Source organism: Lolium rigidum, chromosome 5 (assembly GCF_022539505.1).
Source record: "Lolium rigidum isolate FL_2022 chromosome 5, APGP_CSIRO_Lrig_0.1, whole genome shotgun sequence".
NCBI classification, from domain to species: Eukaryota; Viridiplantae; Streptophyta; class Magnoliopsida; order Poales; family Poaceae; genus Lolium; species Lolium rigidum.
Genome location: NC_061512.1, coordinates 225,361,746 through 225,384,245, shown reverse-complemented (window position 1 = coordinate 225,384,245; position 22,500 = coordinate 225,361,746). Strand labels below are relative to the sequence as shown.

Below are 22,500 nucleotides of genomic sequence, written 5' to 3'. Positions count from 1 at the left end.
ACAAAGAGGCCTAGGCAGGGTATTCTTCGTTGTTGTTCCCAACAATGTTGCCATCATGCACCCACAAATGTCAACTCAATCAGCCTGAAGCTAGCGGTGCAATATCACGGATTTCATCGTACACATGAAGGTTATCCTGAAACAATGCCGGACCACCCCGAGGACCAACCAACTCTCCCTAGCCTTCTCAATCCTTGTCAAACAGTGAATCATCCCGCTCTAACTCAACAGTCATATTCTGCATGATCACACAATCGGTCATCACTTCCCACATGGTTCACACACTCCATGTTCTAGCAGGGTGACTGATGATAGCCCAACGAGCTTATATGATACCAATCGCCCGCTCAACATTATTCCTGGCCATTTCTTGCTCTTTAGCAAACATTGCCTCCTTCTCTCCGTTCGGACGCCGAATTATCTTCACGAGCGTAGCCCAAGGTGAATAGATGTCATCAGCTAGGTAGTACCCCTTGTTGTACTGGTGGCCATTGACCTCAAACTCTACATGAGGACCGACCATGTGCAATCGTATCAAGCACCGAAAAAAACTGTAGCACATTGATGTCAATATGTGAGGCCATTCCAAAAAAAGAGTGTCAAATCCATGTGTCATGTGAAGCAACGGCACCCCTCAGAATGACCCCTTGTATGCCCCTGCCAAACGAGTGGGTGGTTTTTCCACTCCCAGTGAATGCAGTTGATGCTACCTAGCATCCCAGGAAACCCCTTGTAGCATTGATTGACAACAGATGGTTGTGTCCTCTACATTTGGTTGTCTTAGATATTCTTCTCTACACAGCTCGACTCGCTCATCCGCACATACTCATCTATATAATCACCGGAAAAACCATATGCAAGCATTCTAACAGTTGTCGTGCATTTCGGGTAAGAAGACATCCCCACCTCAACTAGTGCATCCTATTTGCAGATGAAGTACGTAGCCGTCGTAGACCTTGACTCCATCCATGATATGGTTGAACAACGGTCTGGACATTCGAAACTGGCGGCGAAACATTTGCGGTGTGAGTAAAGCCTTGTCGTGATGTAAGTAGTTGGTGAAGAGCATCTCGTGGCCACGTTCTATTTTGCGACCCATGGCCGTCGAGAGTCCCTTCGCCGAGCCACGGTACACGGGAATCTGCGCGACATTATGCTCGTGAATGAGCAACGCGCCCGCTGTCAGCAAGTCGTCGTTGGAATCCTCATCGGAGGACATGTCAATGATTATTCTTGTAGAGGAACTGGTCGCCGCTGTCCACCATGATCTACGTGAAAAAGGGGACAAATTAATTGACAAGAATGCTGGTGGGGTAATCCAAGGCCGTCGCGGCCGATGTTGCGGTCAGGTTACATGGGCTAGGATCTCACCTCTACCGGCGGCGGTGAAGGCGGCGACGATGACGTCTGTTGCTGCTGCTCCGACGATGGCTGATACGTCTCCGACGTATCGATAATTTCTTATGTTCCATGCCACATTATTGATGATATCTACATGTTTTATGCATACTTTATGTCATATTTATGCGTTTTCCGGAACTAACCTATTGACGAGATGCCGAAGGGCCGGTTGATGTTTTCTCGCTGTTTTTGGTTTCGGAAATCCTAGTAAGGAAATATTCTCGGAATTGGACGAAATCAACGCCCGAGTCTTAGGATTGCATGAAGCTTCCGGAACACCCGAGAGCCGCCGGAGGGGGCCACGGGCCCACCACACACCGAGGCTGGCGCGGCCGAGGGGGCCCACGCCCCCTGTTGTGTCGTCGCCTCGTTGACCTTCCGACGCCGCCTCTTCGCCTATATAAAGGTCCACGACCTAAAACACGATACGAAAAAAGCCACGGTACGAGAAACCTTCCGGAGCCGCCGCCATCGCGAAGCCAAGATGCGGGGACAAGAGTCTCGTTCCGGCACGCCGCCGGGACGGGGAAGTGCCCCCGAAGGCTTCTCCATCAACACCACCGCCATCTTCATCAACGCTGCTTGTCTCCCATGAGGAGGGAGTAGTTCTCCATCGAGGCTAAGGGCTGTACCGGTAGCTATGTGGTTAATCTCTCTCCTATGTACTTCAATACAATAATCTCATGAGCTGCTCGATGTCTACGCCCCCTCCTTTTCCTGTAGACGGTGTTGGGCCTCCAAGAGCGAGAGGTTTGTAGAACAGCGAGCAAGTTTCCCTTAAGTGGATCACCCAAGGTTTATCGAACTCGGGGAGGAAGAGGTCAAAGATATCCCTCTCATGCAACCACTGCAACCACAAAGCAAGAAGTCTCTTGTGTCCCCAACACACCTAATAGGTGCACTAGTTCGGCGAAGAGATAGTGAAATACGGGTGGTATGAATAAGTAGCAACGGCACCGAGAAAAGTGCTTTGCCCGGGACGAGTAAACAAGCGGTAGTAACGCAGCAGTAGTAACGCGATGAAAACGATAAACAAACAGCGATAGCGATATTTAGGAACAAGGCCTAGGGATTAGACTTTCACTAGTGGACACTCTCAACATTGATCGCATAATAAATAACTCTTTCTCATATGTGCTACATACACTCTTTTGTTGGATGATGAACACATTGCGTAGGATTACACGAACCCTCAATGCCGGAGTTAACAAGCTCCACAATTCAATGTTCATATTTAAATAACCTTAGAGCATAATAGATCATTGCAAAATAAACCAAGAACTAACATAGTGCACACACTCGTCCACATTACACTATGAAGGAGGAATAGATCACATCAATACTATCATAATGATAATTAACTCCACAATCTACAAGAGATCATGATCATAGCCTACGACAAGAACCACATGGTGCACACACTAGTCACCTTTACACCATGCGGGAGGAATAGACTACTTTAATAACATCACATGAGTAGCACACAACTAGTAGCGATACAAAGCTCATATGAATCTCAATCATGTAAAGCAGCTCATGAGATCATTGTATTGAAGTACATAGGAGAGAGATTAACGACATAGCTACCGGTACAGCCCCGAGCCTCGATGGAGAACTACTCCTCCTCATGGGAGCAGCGAGCGGTGATGAAGATGGCGGTGGAGATGGCAGCGGTGTCGATGGAGAAGCCTTCCGGGGGCACTTCCCCGTCCCGGCGGCATGCCGGAACAGAGACTCCTGTCCCCCAGATCTTGGCTTCGCGATGGCGGCGGCTCTGGAAGGTTTCTGTGGGTTTCGTCGATCTTAATAGGGTTTTCGCGACGGAGGCTTTAAATAGGCGGAAGGGCAGCCTCGGAGGGGGCTCGGGGCCACCACACCATAGGGCGGCGCGGCCCCCTCCGGCCGCGCCAGGGTGTAGTGTGGGGCCCCCGGGGCTTCCCTCCGGCGGCTCTCGGGTGTTCGGATGCTTCCGGTGAAAATAGGAACACGGGCGTTGATTTCGTCCAATTCCGAGAATATTTCGTTACTAGGATTTCGAAACCAAAAACAGCAGAACAACGAAGCTGGCCTTTCGGCATCTCGTCAATAGGTTAGTTCCGGAAAACGCATAAATATGACATAAAATGTGCATATAACATGTAGATATCATCAATAATGTGGCATGGAACATAAGAAATTATCGATACGTCGGAGACGTATCAGCATCCCCAAGCTTAGTTTACGCTCGTCCCGAGCCAGGTAAACGATAACAAAGATAATTTCTGAAGTGACATGCCATCATAAACTTGATCATATTGTAAACATATGTAATGAATGCAGCGATCAAAACAATGGTAATGACATGAGTAAACAAGCTGAATCATAAAGCAAAGACTTTTCATGAATAGTACTTTCAAGACAAGCATCAATAAGTCTTGCATAAGAGTTAACTCATAAAGCAATAATTCAAAGTAGAGGCATTGAAGCAACACAAAGGAAGATGAAGTTTCAGCGGTTGCTTTCAACTTATAACATGTATATCTCATGGATAATTGTCAATGCAAAGCAATATAACAAATGCAATATGCAAATATGTAAGAATCAATGCAAAGTTCACACAAGTGTTTGCTTCTTGAGGTGGAGAGAAATAGGTGAACTGACTCAACATAAAAGTAAAAGAATGGTCCTTCAAAGAGGAAAGCATCGATTGCTATATTTGTGCTAGAGCTTTTATTTTGAAAATAAGAAACAATTTTGTCAACGGTAGTAATAAAGCATATGCATCATGTAAATTATATCCTACAAGTTGCAAGCCTCATGCATAGTGTACTAATAGTGCCCGCACCTTGTCCTAATTAGCTTGGACTACCGGATCATCGCAATGCACATGTTTTAACCAAGTGTCACAATGGGGTACCTCTATGCCGCTCTGTACAAAGGTCTAAGGAGAAAGCTCGCATTGGATTTCTCGCTATTGATTATTCTCAACTTAGACATCCATACCGGGACAACATAGACAACAGATAATGGACTCCTCTTTTATGCATAAGCATGTAGCAACAATTAATTTTCTCATTTGAGATTGAGGATATATGTCCAAAACTGAAACTTCCACCATGATTCATGGCTTTAGTTAGCGGTCCAATGTTCTTCTCTAACAATATGCATGCTCCAACCATTAAGGTGGTAGATCGCTCTTACTTCAGACAAGACGAACATGCATAGCAACTCACATGAAATTCAACAAAAGGTAGTTGATGGCGTCCCCAGTGAACATGGTTATCGCACAACAAGCAACTTAATAAGAGATAAAGTGCATAAGTACATATTCAATACCACAATAGTTTTTAAGGCTATTTGTCCCATGAGCTATATATTGCAAAGGTGAATGATGGAAATTTAAAGGTAGCACTCAAGCAATTTACTTTGGAATGGCGGAGAAATACCATGTAGTAGGTAGGTATGGTGGACACAAATGGTATAGTGGTTGACTCAAGGATTTTGGATGCATGAGAAGTATTCCCTCTCGATACAAGGTTTAAGCTAGCAAGGTTACACTACTAGAAAATAGCTTATCAGTGGCGCACCTGTTTTGCTCATCAGTGGCGCACTAGTGGTGCGCCACTAGTATCCAATATATCAATGGCGCACCATGGGGTGCGCCACTACTAACATGTTATGGTGCGCCACTATTGTAAGCGTTATGGTGCGCCACTATTGTAAGCGTTATGGTGCGCCACTATTGTAAGCTACGGTGCGCCACTTCCACGGATTAGATGTGCGCTACTACATAAGCTGAGGTGCGCCACTAGCACCGAATAGATTAGAAAATAAAAAAAACGCCACGGGCCTGCGTGTGGCAGGCGGAATCTGAGCTGACCCGCTACTTTTGTTTTATTATTATTATAACGTAGAGTTATTACAGGACCTAAATACAAAAATACCAAAGTTTCTCTTCTTTGCAACTACAACCCTAAGAAAATGAAAAAAAGCAATCAAATCCTTGCACTAGCCCGCACGGTCTCCTCTTCGATCTGCGCGACGCTGTCCTTGAGGTGGTTGCGCGAGGTCGCCGGCGGCCGTGACGTTGTCCTCGCCGTGGCAAAGAGTGTGCAGGCCAAGTCGGCGACTGTTCTGAATTTTCTCATAGAAACTATCTGGTCTCCATGTCTCCGTGAAGAAAGGTATGGAGATGGTCTCCCCGTAGCGGTAAAGTTGCAACCCACAAATTCCGACCTCGTTCATGACAGAGGCATTGTGAATAATCTTAACATCAGTGTGCGTGGTCGCCCTGCAAAATTTCATTACAATGAGACACACATCCAAATCTCTCGAGGCAAACTTAAAGATTGGAAAATAACAAAGCAACCATTACCCGAACGGGTCTCCGACGACGAGGAAGGCGACGTCGGCGTCCTTGGCCTCGGTCAGCATCTGGTCGGCGCGCTCCTCCACCATCTCGCGGTCGGCGACCGTGATCTCCTTCCCGTACATCTTCTCCTGCAACGGAACGGGGAAGGAAAAGGGAGGTGAGCGACGGCCCTGGCCCTGGCACGGCCGTGCAGACATTTGCGCGAGCAGGTTGTGGGCATCCAAGAGAAGAGATGGGAGGGACGCACGAGGTTGGCGAGCGAGGCGGGGTCGAGGCCGACGGAGAGCAGGGAGGTGTAGGCCTCCATGTAGACCTTGGCGCAGCGGCGGACGGCGTCGAGCCCCCGCACCGTGATGTCGCGCTCGTCGCCGAGGCCGAGGCCTACTATGTACAGCATGGCGGCGGGCGTTTGCTTCTCCTTTGCGACCAAGGCAGGTGGTAGAGGTGCGGCGGAAGGAGTCGGTTGGTGACGACCGATGTTCGGCGGCGCCTTGTCACGGACATCGCTGCTGCCCATGTACTTGCCTCCATCGCCGGCTTCAACGCGAGCAGAGGTCGGGGGAGAGGGCCAGCCGACAGGGAGATTCTGGAGCACGGCAGGGGTCGGGGGAGAGGGCCAGCCGTTTGAGCTGGCGAGGGCGCTGCCGACGGGGAGCCGCCGTTCGAGCTGGCGAAGGCGCTGCCGCGCGTCTCGTCGAGGGAGCCGCGCCCGAGGAGCCGGTGCGCCGGCGCGGTGGCAGGGGAGCACTCGGCTGCGGAGAGGGTGGAGGCCGCGCGCGTGGCTGCAGCGGCGAGGCGCCTCCACCGGCCAGCGGCTGGAGGGGCGGAGGTGCAGCGAGGTTCGCCGGCCGGCGGCTGTCGGTGGGGAGGGTTGGTCAAATTATTGGAGAGAGGAGCGGCTATGTTGGCTAGTGAGGAAAGAAAGAGAAAATGGGGAGAGCAGCGCACAGGGAAAATGGGGAAGAGAGGAGCGGTCGTGACTTAATTATTGGAGAGAGGAGAAGAGAAAACAGGGCGGTGTGGGTGGGTGGGTCGTGCGGTGCACAGTGGCGCACGAGTCAGAGTGCGCAGTGCGCTATTGCTGTTTACATCACAGTGGCGCACGACATAAAGTGCGCTATTGCTCTTTACAACATAGTGGCGCATCACGTATACGTGCGTCATTGCTATTTGAATAGTAATGGCGCACCTATATGTGGTGCGCCATTGCTAACTTGAGACCTGTTTATAATTTAGCTTAAAAATTAGTAGTGGCCTATCACTATATCAGTGCGCCATTGCTAATAAGTTACTAGTGGAGCACCATTTTTTGATGCGCCACTGCTATATAGCAGTGGAGCACCTGTGTAGTGGTGCACCACTGGTAGCAATCTTACGGTTAGGTCTTTTCCTAGTAGTGCTATTTGAAACAAACACAAGGATGAACTAGTACAGCAAAACTCACATAAAAGACATATTGTAAACATTATAAGACTCTACACCGTCTTCCTTGTTGTTCAAACTCAATACTAGAAATTATCTAGACCTTAGAGAGACCAAATATGCAAACCAAATTTAGCAAGCTCTAGGTGTTTCTTCATTAATGGGTGCAAAGTGTATGATGCAAGAGCTAAAACATGAGCACAACAATTGCCAAGTATCACATTACCCAAGACATTTATAGCAATTACTACATGTATCATTTTCCAATTCCAACCATATAACAATTTAACGAAGAAGAAACTTCGCCATGAATACTATGAGTAGAAACTAAGGACATACTTGTCCATATGCAACAGCGGAGCGTGTCTCTCTCCCACACAAGCATTTATTCAAACAAAAACAAAAATAGAAGCAAACAGACAGACGCTCCAAGTAAAGTACATAAGATGTGATCGAATAAAAATATAGTTTCAAGAGAAGGAACCTGATAATTTGTTGATGAAGAAGGGGATGCCTTGGGCATCCCCAAGCTTAGATGCTTGAGTCTTCTTGATATATGCAGGGGTGAACCACCGGGGCATCCCCAAGCTTAGACCTTTCACTCTTCTTGATCATAGTATATCATCCTCCTCTCTTGACCCTTGAAAACTTCCTCCACACCAAACTCGAAACAAACTCATTAGAGGGTTAGTGCATAATCAAAAACTCACATGTTCAGAGGTGACACAATCATTTTTAACACTTCGGACATTGCTCAAAGCTACTGGAAGTTAATGGAACAAAGAAATCCATCCCACATAGCAAAAGAGGCAATGCGAAATAAAAGGCAGAATCTGTCAAAACAGAACGGTCCGTAAAGACGAATTTTAAAAGGGCACCGAGACTTGCTCGGATGAAAATGCCCAAATTGAATGAAAGTTGCGTACTATCCGAGGATCACTCACGTAAATTGGCATAATTTTCTGAGTTACCTACGGAGAATTTTGCCCAGATTCGTGACGACGAAAGAAATCTGTTTCACGCAGTAATCCAAATCTAGTATGAACTTTACTATCAACGACTTTACTTGGCACAAAAAAACACAAAACTAAGATAAGGAGAGGTTGCTACAGTAGTAAACAACTTCCAAGACACAAATATAAAACAAAGTACTGTAGCAAAATAACACATGGGTTATCTCCCAAGAAGTTCTTTCTTTATAGCCATCAAGATGGGCTCGAGCAGTTTTAATGATGCACTCGCAAGAAATAGTATTTGAAGCAAAAGAGAGCATCAAGAGGCAAATTCAAAACACATTTAAGTCTAACATGCTTCCTATGCATAGGAATCTTGTAAATAAACAAGTTCATGAAGAGCAAAGTAACAAGCATATGAAGATAAAACAAGTATAGCTTCAAAAATTTCAGCACATAGAGAGGTGTTTTAGTAACATGAAAATTTCTACAACCATATTTTCCTCTCTCATAATAACTTTCAGTAGCATCATGAGCAAACTCAACAATATAACTATCACATAAAGCATTCTTATCATGAGTCTCATGCATAAAATTATTACTCTCCACATAAGCATAATCAATTTTATTAGATGTAGTGGGAGCAAATTCAACAAAGTAGCTATCATTATTATTCTCATCAAGTGTTGGAGGCATAGTATAATCACAACAAAATTTACTCTCCATAGTAGGTGGCAACAAAAGACCACTATCATTATAATCATCATATATGGGAGGCAAAGTATCATCAAAGAAAATTTTCTCCTCAATGCTTGGGGGACTAAAAAGATCATGAAAACCAGCTTCCCCAAGCTTAGAACTTTCTATATCATTATCAACAATGGTGTTCAAAGCGTTCATACTAATATTACTACCGAGCATGCAAATAAGATTCCATAGGTTTTTTAATTTTCGCATCAAACAATCCATGTTTTAAATCGGGAAATAGAATAAGAAGCTCATTCTTGTTCATTATGCCAAACTAGTGTAAACAAGAAACAAAAAGATGCAATTGCAGGATCTAAAGGAAATAGCTTCGAGTACTTACAACGGCGAAAATAGCTTAGTAGCCGAGATCCGGAGTGTGAGTACCTTTTACCTTACCTCCCCGAGCAACGGCGCCGGAAAATAGCTTGATGTCTACGCCCCCTCCTTTTCCTCGTAGACGGTGTTGGGCCTCCAAGAGCGAGAGGTTTGTAGAACAGCGAGCAAGTTTCCCTTAAGTGGATCACCCAAGGTTTATCGAACTCAGGGCGGAAGAGGTCAAAGATATCCCTCTCATGCAACCCTGCAACCACAAAGCAAGAAGTCTCTTGTGTCCCCAACAGACCTAATAGGTGCACTAGTTCGGCGAAGAGATAGTGAAATACATGTGGTATGAATAAGTAGCAACGGCACCAGAAAAGTGCTTTTCCCAGGACAGTAAACAAGCAGTAGTAACGCAGTAAAACAGTAAACAAACAGCGATAGCAGTATTTAGGAACAAGGCCTAGGGATTAGACTTTCACTAGTGGACACTCTCAACATTGATCGCATAATAAATAACTCTTTCTCATATGTGCTTGATGGCGTGTAACTCACACGTTCGTTGGGAACCCCAAGAGGAAGGTATGATGCGCACAGCAGCAAGTTTTCCCTCAGAAAGAAACCAAGGTTTATCGAACCAGGAGGAGCCAAGAAGCACGTTGAAGGTTGATGGCGGCGGGATGTAGTGCGGCGCAACACCAGGGATTCCGGCGCCAACGTGGAACCTGCACAACACAACCAAAGTACTTTGCCCCAACGAAACGGTGAGGTTGTCAATCTCACCGGCTTGCTGTAACAAAGGATTAACCGTATTGTGTGGAAGATGATTGTTTGCGTAAAACAGATAGAACAAGTATTGCAGTAGATTGTATTTCGAGTAAAGAGAATTGGACCGGGGTCCACAGTTCACTAGAGGTGTCTCTCCCATAAGACAAGCAGCATGTTGGGTGAACAAATTACAGTTGGGCAATTGACAAATAAAGAGAGCATGACCATGCACATACATATCATGATGATTATAGTGAGATTTAATTGGGCATTACGACAAAGTACATAGACCGCCATCCAACCGCATCTATGCCTAAAAAGTCCACCTTCAGAGTTATCATCCGAACCCCCTCCAGTATTAAGTTGCAAAGCAACAGACAATTGCATTAAGTATGGTGCGTAATGTAATCAACAACTACATCCTTAGACATAGCATCAATGTTTTATCCCTAGTGGCAACGAGCACAACACAACCTTAGAACTTTCTCGTCACCGTCCCAGTGTCAATGCGAGGCATGAACCCACTATCGAGCATAAGTACTCCCTCTTGGAGTTACAAGCATCTACTTGGCCAGAGCATCTACTAGTAACGGAAAGCATGCAAGATCATAAACAACACGTAGATATAACTTTGATAATCAACATAACAAGTATTCTCTATTCATCGGATCCCAACAAACGCAACATATAGAATTACGGATAGATGATCTTGATCATGTTAGGCAGCTCACAAGATCCGACAATGATAGCACAATGGGGAGAAGACAACCATCTAGCTACAGCTATGGACCCATAGTCCAGGGGTAGACTACTCACACATCACACCGGAGGCGACCATGGCGGCGTAGAGTCCTCCGGGAGATGATTCCCCTCTCCGGCAGGGTGCCGGAGGCGATCTCCTGGATCCCCCGAGATGGGATCGGCGGCGGCGGCGTCTCGCAAGGTTTTCCGTATCGTGGCTCTCGGTACCGGGGGTTTCGTCACGGAGGCTTTAAGTAGGCGGAAGGGTAGGTCAAGAGGCGGCGCGAGGGGCCCGGACCATAGGGCCGCGCGGCCGGAGGCGGGGCCGCGCCACCCTATGCTCGGCTGCCTCGTGGCCCCACTTCGTTGACTCTTCGGTCTTCCGGAAGCTTCGTGGCAAAATAGGACCCCGGGCGTTGATTTCGTCCAATTCCGAGAATATTTCGTTACTAGGATTTCGAAACCAAAAACAGCGAGAAACAACGAATCGGCACTTCGGCATCTTGTTAATAGGTTAGTTCCAGAAAATGCACGAATATGATATAAAGTGTGCATAAAACATGTAGATAACATCAATAATGTGGCATGGAACATAAGAAATTATCGATACGTCGGAGACGTATCAGTGCTACATACACTCTTTTGTTGGATGATGAACACATTGCGTAGGATTACACGAACCCTCAATGCCGGAGTTAACAAGCTCCACAATTCAATGTTCATATTTAAATAACCTTAGAGCATAATAGATCATTGCAAAATAAACCAAGAACTAACATAGTGCACACACTCGTCCACATTACACTATGAAGGAGGAATAGATCACATCAATACTATCATAATGATAATTAACTCCACAATCTACAAGAGATCATGATCATAGCCTACGACAAGAACCACATGGTGCACACACTAGTCACCTTTACACCATGCAGGAGGAATAGACTACTTTAATAACATCACATGAGTAGCACACAACTAGTAGCGATACAAAGCTCATATGAATCTCAATCATGTAAAGCAGCTCATGAGATCATTGTATTGAAGTACATAGGAGAGAGATTAACGACATAGCTACCGGTACAGCCCCGAGCCTCGATGGAGAACTACTCCCTCCTCATGGGAGCAGCAGCGGTGATGAAGATGGCGGTGGAGATGGCAGCGGTGTCGATGGAGAAGCCTTCCGGGGGCACTTCCCCATCCCGGCGGCGTGCCGGAACAGAGACTCCTGTCCCCCAGATCTTGGCTTCGCGATGGCGGCGGCTCTGGAAGGTTTCTGTGGGTTTCGTCGATCTTAATAGGGTTTTCGCGACGGAGGCTTTAAATAGGCGGAAGGGCAGCCTCGGAGGGGGCTCGGGGCCACCACACCATAGGGCGGCGCGGCCCCCCTCCGGCCGCGCCAGGGTGTAGTGTGGGGCCCCCAGGGCTTCCCTCTGGCGGCTCTCGGGTGTTCTGGATGCTTCCGGTAAAAATAGGAACCTGGGCGTTGATTTCGTCCAATTCCGAGAATATTTCGTTACTAGGATTTCTGAAACGAAAAACAGCAGAACAACGAATCGGCCTTTCGAGCATCTCGTCAATAGGTTAGTTCCGGAAAACGCATAAATATGACATAAAATGTGCATATAACATGTAGATATCATCAATAATGTGGCATGGAACATAAGAAATTATCGATACGTCGGAGACGTATCACCGCCTTACATGATTGAGATTCATATGATGATGCTTGTAATCTAGATGTCATTATGCTAGTCAAGTGGATTTTACTTATGTGATCTCCGGAGACTCCTTGTCCCACGTGTGTAAAGGTGACAGTGTGTGCACCGTGTGGGTCTCTTAGGCTATATTTCATAGAATACTTATTCGCTGTTATGAATGGCATAGTGAAGTGCTTATTTATATCTCTTTATGATTGCAATGTGTTTTGTATCTCAATTTATCTGTGTGCTACTCTAGTGATGTTATTAAAGTAGTTTATTCCTCCTGCACGGTGTAATGGTGACAGTGTATGCATCGTGCAGTACTTGGCGTAGGCTATGATTGTGATCTCTTGTAGATTATGAAGTTAACTATTGCTATGATGGTATTGATGTGATCTATGCCTCCTTTCGTAGTGTGAAGGTGACAGTGTGCATGCTATGTTAGTACTTGGTTTGGTTATGTTGATCCGTTATGCACTCTAAGGTTATTTAAATATGAACATTGAATATTGTGGAGCTTGTTAACTCCGGCATTGAGGGTTCGTGTAATCCTACACGATTAGTGGTGTTCATCATCCAACAAGAGGGTGTAGAGTCTAGCATCTATTTATTTATTCTGTTATGTGATCAATGTTGAGAGTGTCCACTAGTGAAAGTATGATCCCTAGGCCTTGTTCCTAAATATCGCTATCGCTGCTTGTTTACTCGTTTTACCGCATTTATACCGCCTACAATATTACTACCATCAATCGCACGCCAGCAAGCACTTTTCACGGCGCCGTTACTACTCGCTCATATTCATTCATACCACTTGTATTTCACTATCTCTTCGCCGAACTAGTGCACCTATTAGGTGTGTTGGGGACACAAGAGACTTCTTGCTTTGTGGTTGCAGGGTTGCATGAGAGGGATATCTTTGACCTCTTTCTCCCTGAGTTCGATAAACCTTGGGTGATCCACTTAAGGGAAACTTGCTGCTTGTTCTACAAACCTCTCGCTCTTGGAGGCCCAACACTGTCTACAAGAATAGAAGCACCCGTAGACATCAAGCACTTTTCTGGCGCCGTTGCCGGGGAGGCATAGCTCTACTCATAAGTTCACCTGGGGAGTACACTCCACCTCTCTCTCTGTTTTATTTTATTTTGTTTTGCTTAGTTTACTTTTATCTAGTTTATTTGTGCTTAGTTTATTTATGTCTAGTTTTATTTTGCTTAGTTTACTTTTGTCTAGTTTCTTTTTGTTTTGTTTTATTTTCCTTATATACCCGAAAATCCATAAAAATTTGAAAAACCAAAAAATTAAAATCTGTTGCTATGGGAGAACCTACAACCTACTTGGAGCTTATAGAATATTATAATAATTATAGAGAATCAAGAGCGGGAAAGTGATGAGTGCTGTGATAGAAAAATTGAATACAATTGCTAAAATCTTGCTTAAACGCCATGATATAAACTGTTGCTCTCAACAGGACACTAAACATCTTAAATTTCAATGTGGCTTTAGTGAGGAATTTTGAATTAAGGACTATAATCGGAATAGCCATATTCATTTTGGGTTTGAAGAGGTAGAACAATTTGTCATATTTATGGGAGCCTTTGAGATAGAATCCTTCATGGTTAAAAATTATGAAACTTGTGTGTTTGTAAGGACCTTAAAGATTATGTCTCTTCTATCCTTAATTTTTGCAATGAAAGTTACACTGATAATCCTTATATCATTGATTATAAAGAGAGACTCATTAATGCACAAGAATGCACTCACAATTTGCGAGGGACTCGTGGAAGAAGAAATTGATGAACCCGAAAGCTCATTGGATGAAAAAGAGGAGGAAATTGATGAACCCGAAAGCTCATTGGATGAAAAAGAAGAGGAGAGTGATGAACAAAAGGAGGAAGAATGGATTAGCTACCCATGCCAACCTTCTAATGAGAGTAACTCTTTATCTCTTACACTATTTGATTGTCCTCCGTGCTTACCAAAAGAGGTTGAATGTTATGTTCCTGTGGATTCTCTTGAAATATTCCCTATGAGTAAAACTTGTGAGAATAATTATGCTCCTGTTATCAACGATAATCCATGCTATTTTGATAAATCTTATGATAATGCTTTGTTTATGCCTGATGTCGAAATGCATGGTACTAAAGAGTTTTGCTTGGCAAATGTTTATGATAAATCTCTAGATGATGGTCCTATGTTACTTGATACTATTAATTGTACTACTAATGAAAATGGGATTTGAGAGTTCTTGACTTTATCTATGAGTCTCATATCTTTTGAGATTGATCAATCATCTTGTTATATTATTGATAAAAGTGGGTTTGAAAGTTTTGATCCCACTATTTTTGAGCTTGATAGAAATTATGTGTTTATGGATCATGAAAGACATGCTTTATGTGATAGTTATATTGTTGAGTTTATCCATGAAGCTACTGAAAATTATTATGAGAGACGAAAATATGGTTGTAGAAATTTGCATGGTACTAAAACACCTCTCTATATGCTGAAAATTTTGAATTTACTCTTGTTTTATCTTCTTATGCTTGTCACTTTGTTCTTCATGAATTTATTTGTGTACAAGATTCCTATGCATAGGAAGTGGGTTAGACTTAAATGTGTTTTGAACTTGCTTTTTGATGCTCTCTTTTGCTTCAACTCTTATTTCTTGCGAGTGCATCATTAAAACTGCTGAGCCCATCTTAATGGCTATAAAGAAAGAACTTCTTGGGAGATAACCCATGTGTTTATTTTGCTACTGTTTTGTTGAGTCTTGGAAGTTGTTACTACTGTAGCAACCTCTCCTTATCTTTATTTTATTGCAATGTTGTGCCAAGTGACGCCTCTAATCGAAGGTTGATACTAGATTTGGATTTCTGCGCAGAAACAGATTTCTATCTGTCACGAATCTGGGCTGTTTTCTCTGTAGGTAACTCAGAAAAATCTGCCAATTTACGTGCGTGATCCTCAGATATGTACGCAACGTTCATTCAATTTGAGCATTTTCATCTGAGCAAGTTTGGTGCCACTTTAAAATTCGTCTTTACGGACTGTTCTGTTTTGACAGATTCTGCCTTTTATTTCGCATTGCCTCTTTTGCTGTGTTGGATGGATTTCTTTGTTCCATTACCTTCCAGTAGCTTTGAGCAATGTCCGAAGTGTTAAGAATGATTGTGTCACCTCTGAACATGTGAATTTTTGATTATGCACTAACCCTCTAATGAGTTTGTTTCGAGTTTGGTGTGGAGGAAGTTTTCAAGGGTCAAGAGAGGAGGATGATATACTATGATCAAGAAGAGTGAAGAGTCTAAGCTTGGGGATGCCCCCGTGGTTCGTCCCTGCATATTTCAAGAAGACTCAAGCGTTTAAGCTTGGGGATGCCCAAGGCATCCCCTTCTTCATCAACTTATCAGGTTTCTTCTATTGAAACTATATTTTTATTCGGTCACATCATATGTGCTTTACTTGGAGCGTCTGTTTGTTTTTATTTTTGTTTTTGTTTGAATAAGATCGGATCCTAGCAATCCTTGTTTGGGAGAGAGACATGCTCCGCTTTTTCATATGAACACTTGTTCTTCGTTTTACTTTTAATGTTCAATGATAAAAGTTGGAAGCTACATCACTTATGGTTATTTGGTTGGAAACAGAAAATGCCTCATATTGTCTTGAATAATTTGATACTTGGCAATTGTTTTGAGCTCTCAAGTAGATCATGATTAAGTTTTTTTTCATGTAGTTTAAACCTATTAGTGGAGAACTACTGTAGAGCTTGTTAAAATTTGGTTTGCATGATTGGTCTCTCTAAGTCTAGATATTTTCTGGTTAAGGTGTTTGAACAACAAGGAAGACGATGTAAAGTCTTATAATGCTTACAATATGTTCATATGTGAGTCTTGCTGCACTGTTTTATACTTGAGTTTGCTTCAAACAACCTTGCTAGCCTAGCCTTGTATTGAGAGGAATTCTTCTCGTGCATCCAAATCCTTGAGCCAAAAACTATGCCATTTGTGTCCACCATACCTACCTACCACATGGTATTTCTCTGCCATTCCAAAGCAAATACTTCATGTGCTACCTTTAAACAATTCAAAATCTATTATCTCTTATTTGTGTCAATGTTTTATAGCTCATGAGGAAGTATGTGGTGTTTTATCTTTCGATCTTGTCATTTACTTCGACGGACTTTCACCAATGGACTAGTGGCATATCCGCTTATCCAATAATTTTGCAAAAAGAGTCGGCAATGGGGTTCCCGACTCCAATTAATTAACTTGCATTAATAATTCTCTTCACATGCTTTGCCCTGATCTATCAGTAAGCAACTTAATTTTGCAAATAGACACTCCTCCATGGTATGTGAATGTTGGAAGGCACCCGAGGATTCGGTTAGCCATGGCTTGAGAAAGCAAAGGTTGGAAGGAGTGTCATCTAAAAAATAAAAAATAAAAACTAAACTAAAGTACATGTGTAAACAAAAGAGAAGAGGGATGATCTACCTTGCTGGTAGAGACAACGTCCTTCATGGGAGCGGCTCTTGAAAGTCTGGTTGATGAGGTAGTTAGAGTGCCCACTACCATTCGTTGACAACAACAAACACCTCTCAAAACTTTATTTGTATGCTCTCTATATGATTTCAAAACATAAAAAGCTCTAGCACATGATTTAATCCCTGCTTTCCTCTGCGAAGGGCCTTTCTTTTACTTTATTGTTGAGTCAGTTTACCTACCTTCTTTCCATCTTAGAAGCAAACACTTGTGTAAACTGTGTGCATTGATTCTTACATGTTTACTTATTGCACTTGTTATATTGCTTTATGTTGACAACTATCCATGAGATATGCATGTTACAAGTTGAAAGCAATTGCTAAAACTTAATCATCCTTTGTGTTGCTTCAATGCCTTCTACTTAGAATCTATTGCTTTATGAGTTAACTCTTATGCAAGTCTTATTGATGCTTGTCTTGAAAGTACTATTCATGAAAAGTCTTTGCTATATGATTCAATTGTTTACTCATTGTCTTCATCATTGCTTTGAATCGCTGCATTCACTTCATATGCTTTACAATAATGTTGATCAAGATTATGTTGGTAGCATGTCACTTAAGAAATTATCTTTGTTATCGTTTACCTGCTCGGGACGAGCAGAAACTAAGCTTGGGGATGCTGATACGTCTCCGACGTATCGATAATTTCTTATGTTCCATGCCACATTATTGATGATATCTACATGTTTTATGCATACTTTATGTCATATTTATGCGTTTTTCGGAACTAACCTATTGACAAGATGCCGAAGGGCCAGTTGCTGTTTTCTGCTGTTTTTGGTTTCAGAAATCCTAGTAAGGAAATATTCTCGGAATTGGACGAAATCAACGCCCAGAGTCTTACGATTGCATGAAGCTTCCAGAACACCCGAGAGCCGCCGGAGGGGGCCACGAGGCCCACCACACACCAGCCGGCGCGGCCAAGGGGGGGGCCCGCGCCCCCTGTTGTGTCGTCGCCTCGTTGACCTTCTGACGCCGCCTCTTCGCCTATATAAAGGTCCCTGACCTAAAACACGATACGAAAAAAGCCACGGTACGAGAAACCTTCCAGAGCCGCCGCCATCGCGAAGCCAAGATCCGGGGGACAGGAGTCTCCGTTCCGGCAGGCCGCCGGGACGGGGAAGTGCCCCCGAAGGCTTCTCCATCAACACCACCGCCATCTTCATCAACGCTGCTCGTCTCCCATGAGGAGGGAGTAGTTCTCCATCGAGGCTAAGGGCTGTACCGGTAGCTATGTGGTTAATCTCTCTCCTATGTACTTCAATACAATAATCTCATGAGCTGCCTTACATGATTGAGATTCATATGATGATGCTTGTAATCTAGATGTCATTATGCTAGTCAAGTGGATTTTACTTATGTGATCTCCGGAGACTCCTTGTCCCACGTGTGTAAAGGTGACAGTGTGTGCACCGTGTGGGTCTCTTAGGCTATATTTCACAGAATACTTATTCACTCGTTATGAATGGCATAGTGAAGTGCTTATTTATATCTCTTTATGATTGCAATGTGTTTTGTATCACAATTTATCTGTGTGCTACTCTAGTGATGTTATTAAAGTAGTTTATTCCTCCCGCACGGTGTAATGGTGACAGTGTGTGCATCGTGTAGTACTTGGCGTAGGCTATGATTGTGATCTCTTGTAGATTATGAAGTTAACTATTGCTATGATGGTATTGATGTGATCTATGCCTCCTTTCGTAGTGTGAAGGTGACGAGTGTGCATGCTATGTTAGTACTTGGTTTGGTTATGTTGATCTCGTTATGCACTCTAAGGTTATTTAAATATGAACATTGAATATTGTGGAGCTTGTTAACTCCGAGCATTGAGGGTTCGTGTAATCCTACACGCTTAGTGGTGTTCATCATCCAACAAGAGGGTGTAGAGTCTAGCATCTATTTATTTATTCTGTTATGTGATCAATGTTGAGAGTGTCCACTAGTGAAAGTATGATCCCTAGGCCTTGTTCCTAAATATCGCTATCGCTGCTTGTTTACTTCGTTTTATCGCATTTATACTCGCTCGCAATATTACTACCATCAATCGCACGCCGCAAGCACTTTTCTCGGCGCCGTTACTACTGCTCATATTCATTCATACCACTTGTATTTCACTATCTCTTCGCCGAACTAGTGCACCTATTAGGTGTGTTGGGGACACAAGAGACTTTTTGCTTTGTGGTTGCAGTGGTTGCATGAGAGGGATATCTTTGACCTCTTCCTCCCCGAGTTCGATAGGCCGTTGGGTAGCATCCACTCACAAGGAAGGACGTTGCGTGCGTGGTCTCTGCGAGAATCCTCTCTGGGCTCATGGTGGAGGCTTCCAACCCAGACGGCTACAGAGGAGGTCAGGAAGGCGTCCGTAGGGCCCGGATCGAGGGCGCCGCGCAGGCCGAGGCGGGGCAGGCGCCGCCGGGGCCTGACGCCGCCACGTGGCTCGGCCACCTCGTGGCCCCTCTTCGTTTCGTCTTCGGTACTTACGGAAGCTTCGTGGCACCGGCCCCCGGGCGTTGATTTCGTCCAATTCCGAGAATATTTCCTTACTAGGATTTACGAAACCAAAAACAGCAGAAAACGACAGCGGCACTTCGGCATCTTGTTAATAGGTTAGTTCGAGAAAATGCACGAATATGACATAAAGTGTGCATAAAACATGTAGATAACATCAATAATGTGGCATGGAACATAAGAAATTATCGATACGTTGGAGACGTATCGGCATCCCCAAGCTTAGTTCTGCTCGTCCGAGCGAGGTAAAACGATAACACAGATAATTTACGGAGTGACATGCCATCATAATCTTGATCATACTATTTGTAAAGCATATGTAGTGAATGCGGCGATCAAAACAATGTATATGACATGAGTAAACAAGTGAATCATAAAGCAAAGACTTTTCATGAATAGCACTTCAAGACAAGCATCAATAAGTCTTGCATAAGAGTTAACTCATAAAGCAATAATTCAAAGTAAAGGCATTGAAGCAACACAAAAGAAGATTAAGTTTCAGCGGTTGCTTTCAACTTGTAACATGTATATCTCATGGATATTGTCAACATAGAGTAATATAATAAGTGCAATAAGCAAGTATGTAGGAATCAATGCACGAGTTCACACAAGTGTTTGCTTCTTGAGGTGGAGAGAAATAGGTGAAGCTGACTCAACATTGAAAGTAAAAGAATGGTCCTCCATAGAGGAAAAGCATCGATTGCTATATTTGTGCTAGAGCTTTGATTTTGAAAACATGAAACAATTTTGTCAACGGTAGTAATAAAGCATATGCATCATGTAAATTATATCTTATAAGTTGCAAGCCTCATGCATAGTGTACTAATAGTGCCCGCACCTTGTCCTAATTAGCTTGGACTACCGGATCATCACAATGCACATGTTTTAACCAAGTGTCACAAAGGGGTACCTCTATGCCGCCATGTACAAAGGTCTAAGGAGAAAGCTCGCATTGGATTTCTCGCTATTGATTATTCTTCAACTTAGACATCCATACCGGGACAACATAGACAACGAGATAATGGACTCCTCTTTTAATGCATAAGCATGTAACAACAATTAATAATTTTCTCATTTGAGATTTGAGGATATATGTCCAAAGCTGAAACTTCCACCATGGATCATGGCTTTAGTTAGCGGCCCAATGTTCTTCTCTAACAATATGCATGCTTAACCATAAGGTGGTAGATCTCTCTTACTTCAGACAAGACGGACATGCATAGCAACTCACATGAAATTCAACAATGAATAGTTGATGGCGTCCCCAGTGAACATGGTTATCGCACAACAAGCAACTTAATAAGAGATAAAGTGCATAATTACATATTCAATACCACAATAGTTTTTAAGCTATTTGTCCCATGAGCTATATATTGCAAAGGTGAATGATGGAATTTTAAAGGTAGCACTCAAGCAATTTACTTTGGAATGGCGGAAAATACCATGTAGTAGGTAGGTATGGTGGACACAAATGGCATAGTGGTTGGCTCAAGTATTTTGGATGCATGAGAAGTATTCCCTCTCGATACAAGGTTTAGGCTAGCAAGGCTTATTTGAAACAAACACAAGGATGAACCGGTGCAGCAAAACTCACATAAAAGACATATTGAAAACATTATAAGACTCTACACCGTCTTCCTTGTTGTTCAAACTCAATACTAGAAATTATCTAGACCTTAGAGAAACCAAATATGCAAACCAAATTTTAGCATGCTCTATGTATTTCTTCATTAATGGGTGCAAAGCATATGATGCAAGAGCTTAAACATGAGCACAACAATTGCCAAGTATCACATTACCCAAGACATTTATAGCAATTACTACATGTATCATTTTCCAATTCCAACCATATAACAATTTAACGAAGGAGAAACTTCGCCATGAATACTATGAGTAGAAACCTAAGGACATACTTGTCCATATGCTACAGCGGAGCGTGTCTCTCTCCCATAAAGTGAATGCTAGGATCCATTTTATTCAAACAAAACAAAAAACAAAAACAAACCGACGCTCCAAGAAAAAGCACATAAGATGTGATGGAATAAAAATATAGTTTCGGGGAGGAACACGATAATGTTGTCGATGAAGAAGGGGATGCCTTGGGCATCCCCAAGCTTAGACAGCTTGAGTCTTCTTGATATATGCAGGGGTGAACCACCGGGGCATCCCCAAGCTTAGAGCTTTCACTCTCCTTGATCATGTTGCATCATACTCCTCTCTTGATCCTTGAAAACTTCCTCCACACCAAACTCGAAACAACTCATTAGAGGGTTAGTGCACAATAAAAATTAACATATTCAGAGGTGACACAATCATTCTTAACACTTCTGGACATTGCATAATGCTACTGGACATTAGTGGATCAAAGAAATTCATCCAACATAGCAAAAGAGGCAATGCGAAATAAAAGGCAGAATCTGTCAAAACAGAACAGTTCGTATTGACGAATTTTAAAATGGCACCAGACTTGCTCAAATGAAAATGCTCAAATTGAATGAAAGTTGCGTACATATCTGAGGATCATGCACGTAAATTGGCATAATTTTCTGAGCTACCTACAGGGAGATAGACCCAGATTCGTGACAGCAAAGAAATGCTGGAACTGCGCAGTAATCCAAATCTAGTACTTACTTTTCTATCAACGGCTTTACTTGGCACAACAAAACACAAAACTAAGATAAGGAGAGGTTGCTACAGTAGTAAACAACTTCCAAGACACAAAATAAAAACAAAGTACTGTAGGTAAAAACATGGGTTGTCTCCCATAAGCGCTTTTCTTTAACGCCTTTCGGCTAGGCGCAGAAAGTGTGTATCAAGTATTATCAAGAGACGAAGTGTCAACATCATAATTTGTTCTCATAATAGAATCAAAAGGTAACTTCATTCTCTTTCTAGGGAAGTGTTCCATACCTTTCTTGAGAGGAAATTGATATTTTATATTACCTTCCTTCATATCAATGATAGCACCAACGGTTCGAAGAAAGGTCTTCCCAATATAATGGGACAAGATGCATTGCATTCAATATCCAAGACAACAAAATCAACGGGGAC

The 22,500-nt window shown here is 43.3% G+C and overlaps 1 protein-coding gene across 1 annotated transcript; it reads right to left on the bottom strand.

Annotated features, from left to right (window-relative positions):
* Positions 1-5,388: 5,388 nt before the first annotated feature.
* On the bottom strand, positions 5,389-6,149 carry LOC124657170 (probable diphthine methyl ester synthase). Its single transcript, XM_047195768.1, has 3 exons — positions 6,000-6,149; positions 5,756-5,880; positions 5,389-5,671 (listed from the first exon to the last, which is right to left on the bottom strand). The coding sequence occupies exons 1-3, from the start codon at positions 6,147-6,149 to the stop codon at positions 5,389-5,391; spliced, it is 558 nt and encodes a 185-aa protein (XP_047051724.1).
* Between the last annotated feature and the right edge of the window lie 16,351 nt (positions 6,150-22,500).

Coding starts and splice junctions, on each gene's coding strand:
- LOC124657170 (XM_047195768.1), bottom strand. CDS start 6,149: ATGCTGTACATAGTAGGCCTCGGCCTCGGCGACGAGCGCGACATCACG. Junction 5,881..5,999: donor CCGCCTCGCTCGCCAACCTC/GTGCGTCCCTCC, acceptor GTTCCGTTGCAG/GAGAAGATGTACGGGAAGGA. Junction 5,672..5,755: donor GTCGTCGGAGACCCGTTCGG/GTAATGGTTGCT, acceptor GAAATTTTGCAG/GGCGACCACGCACACTGATG.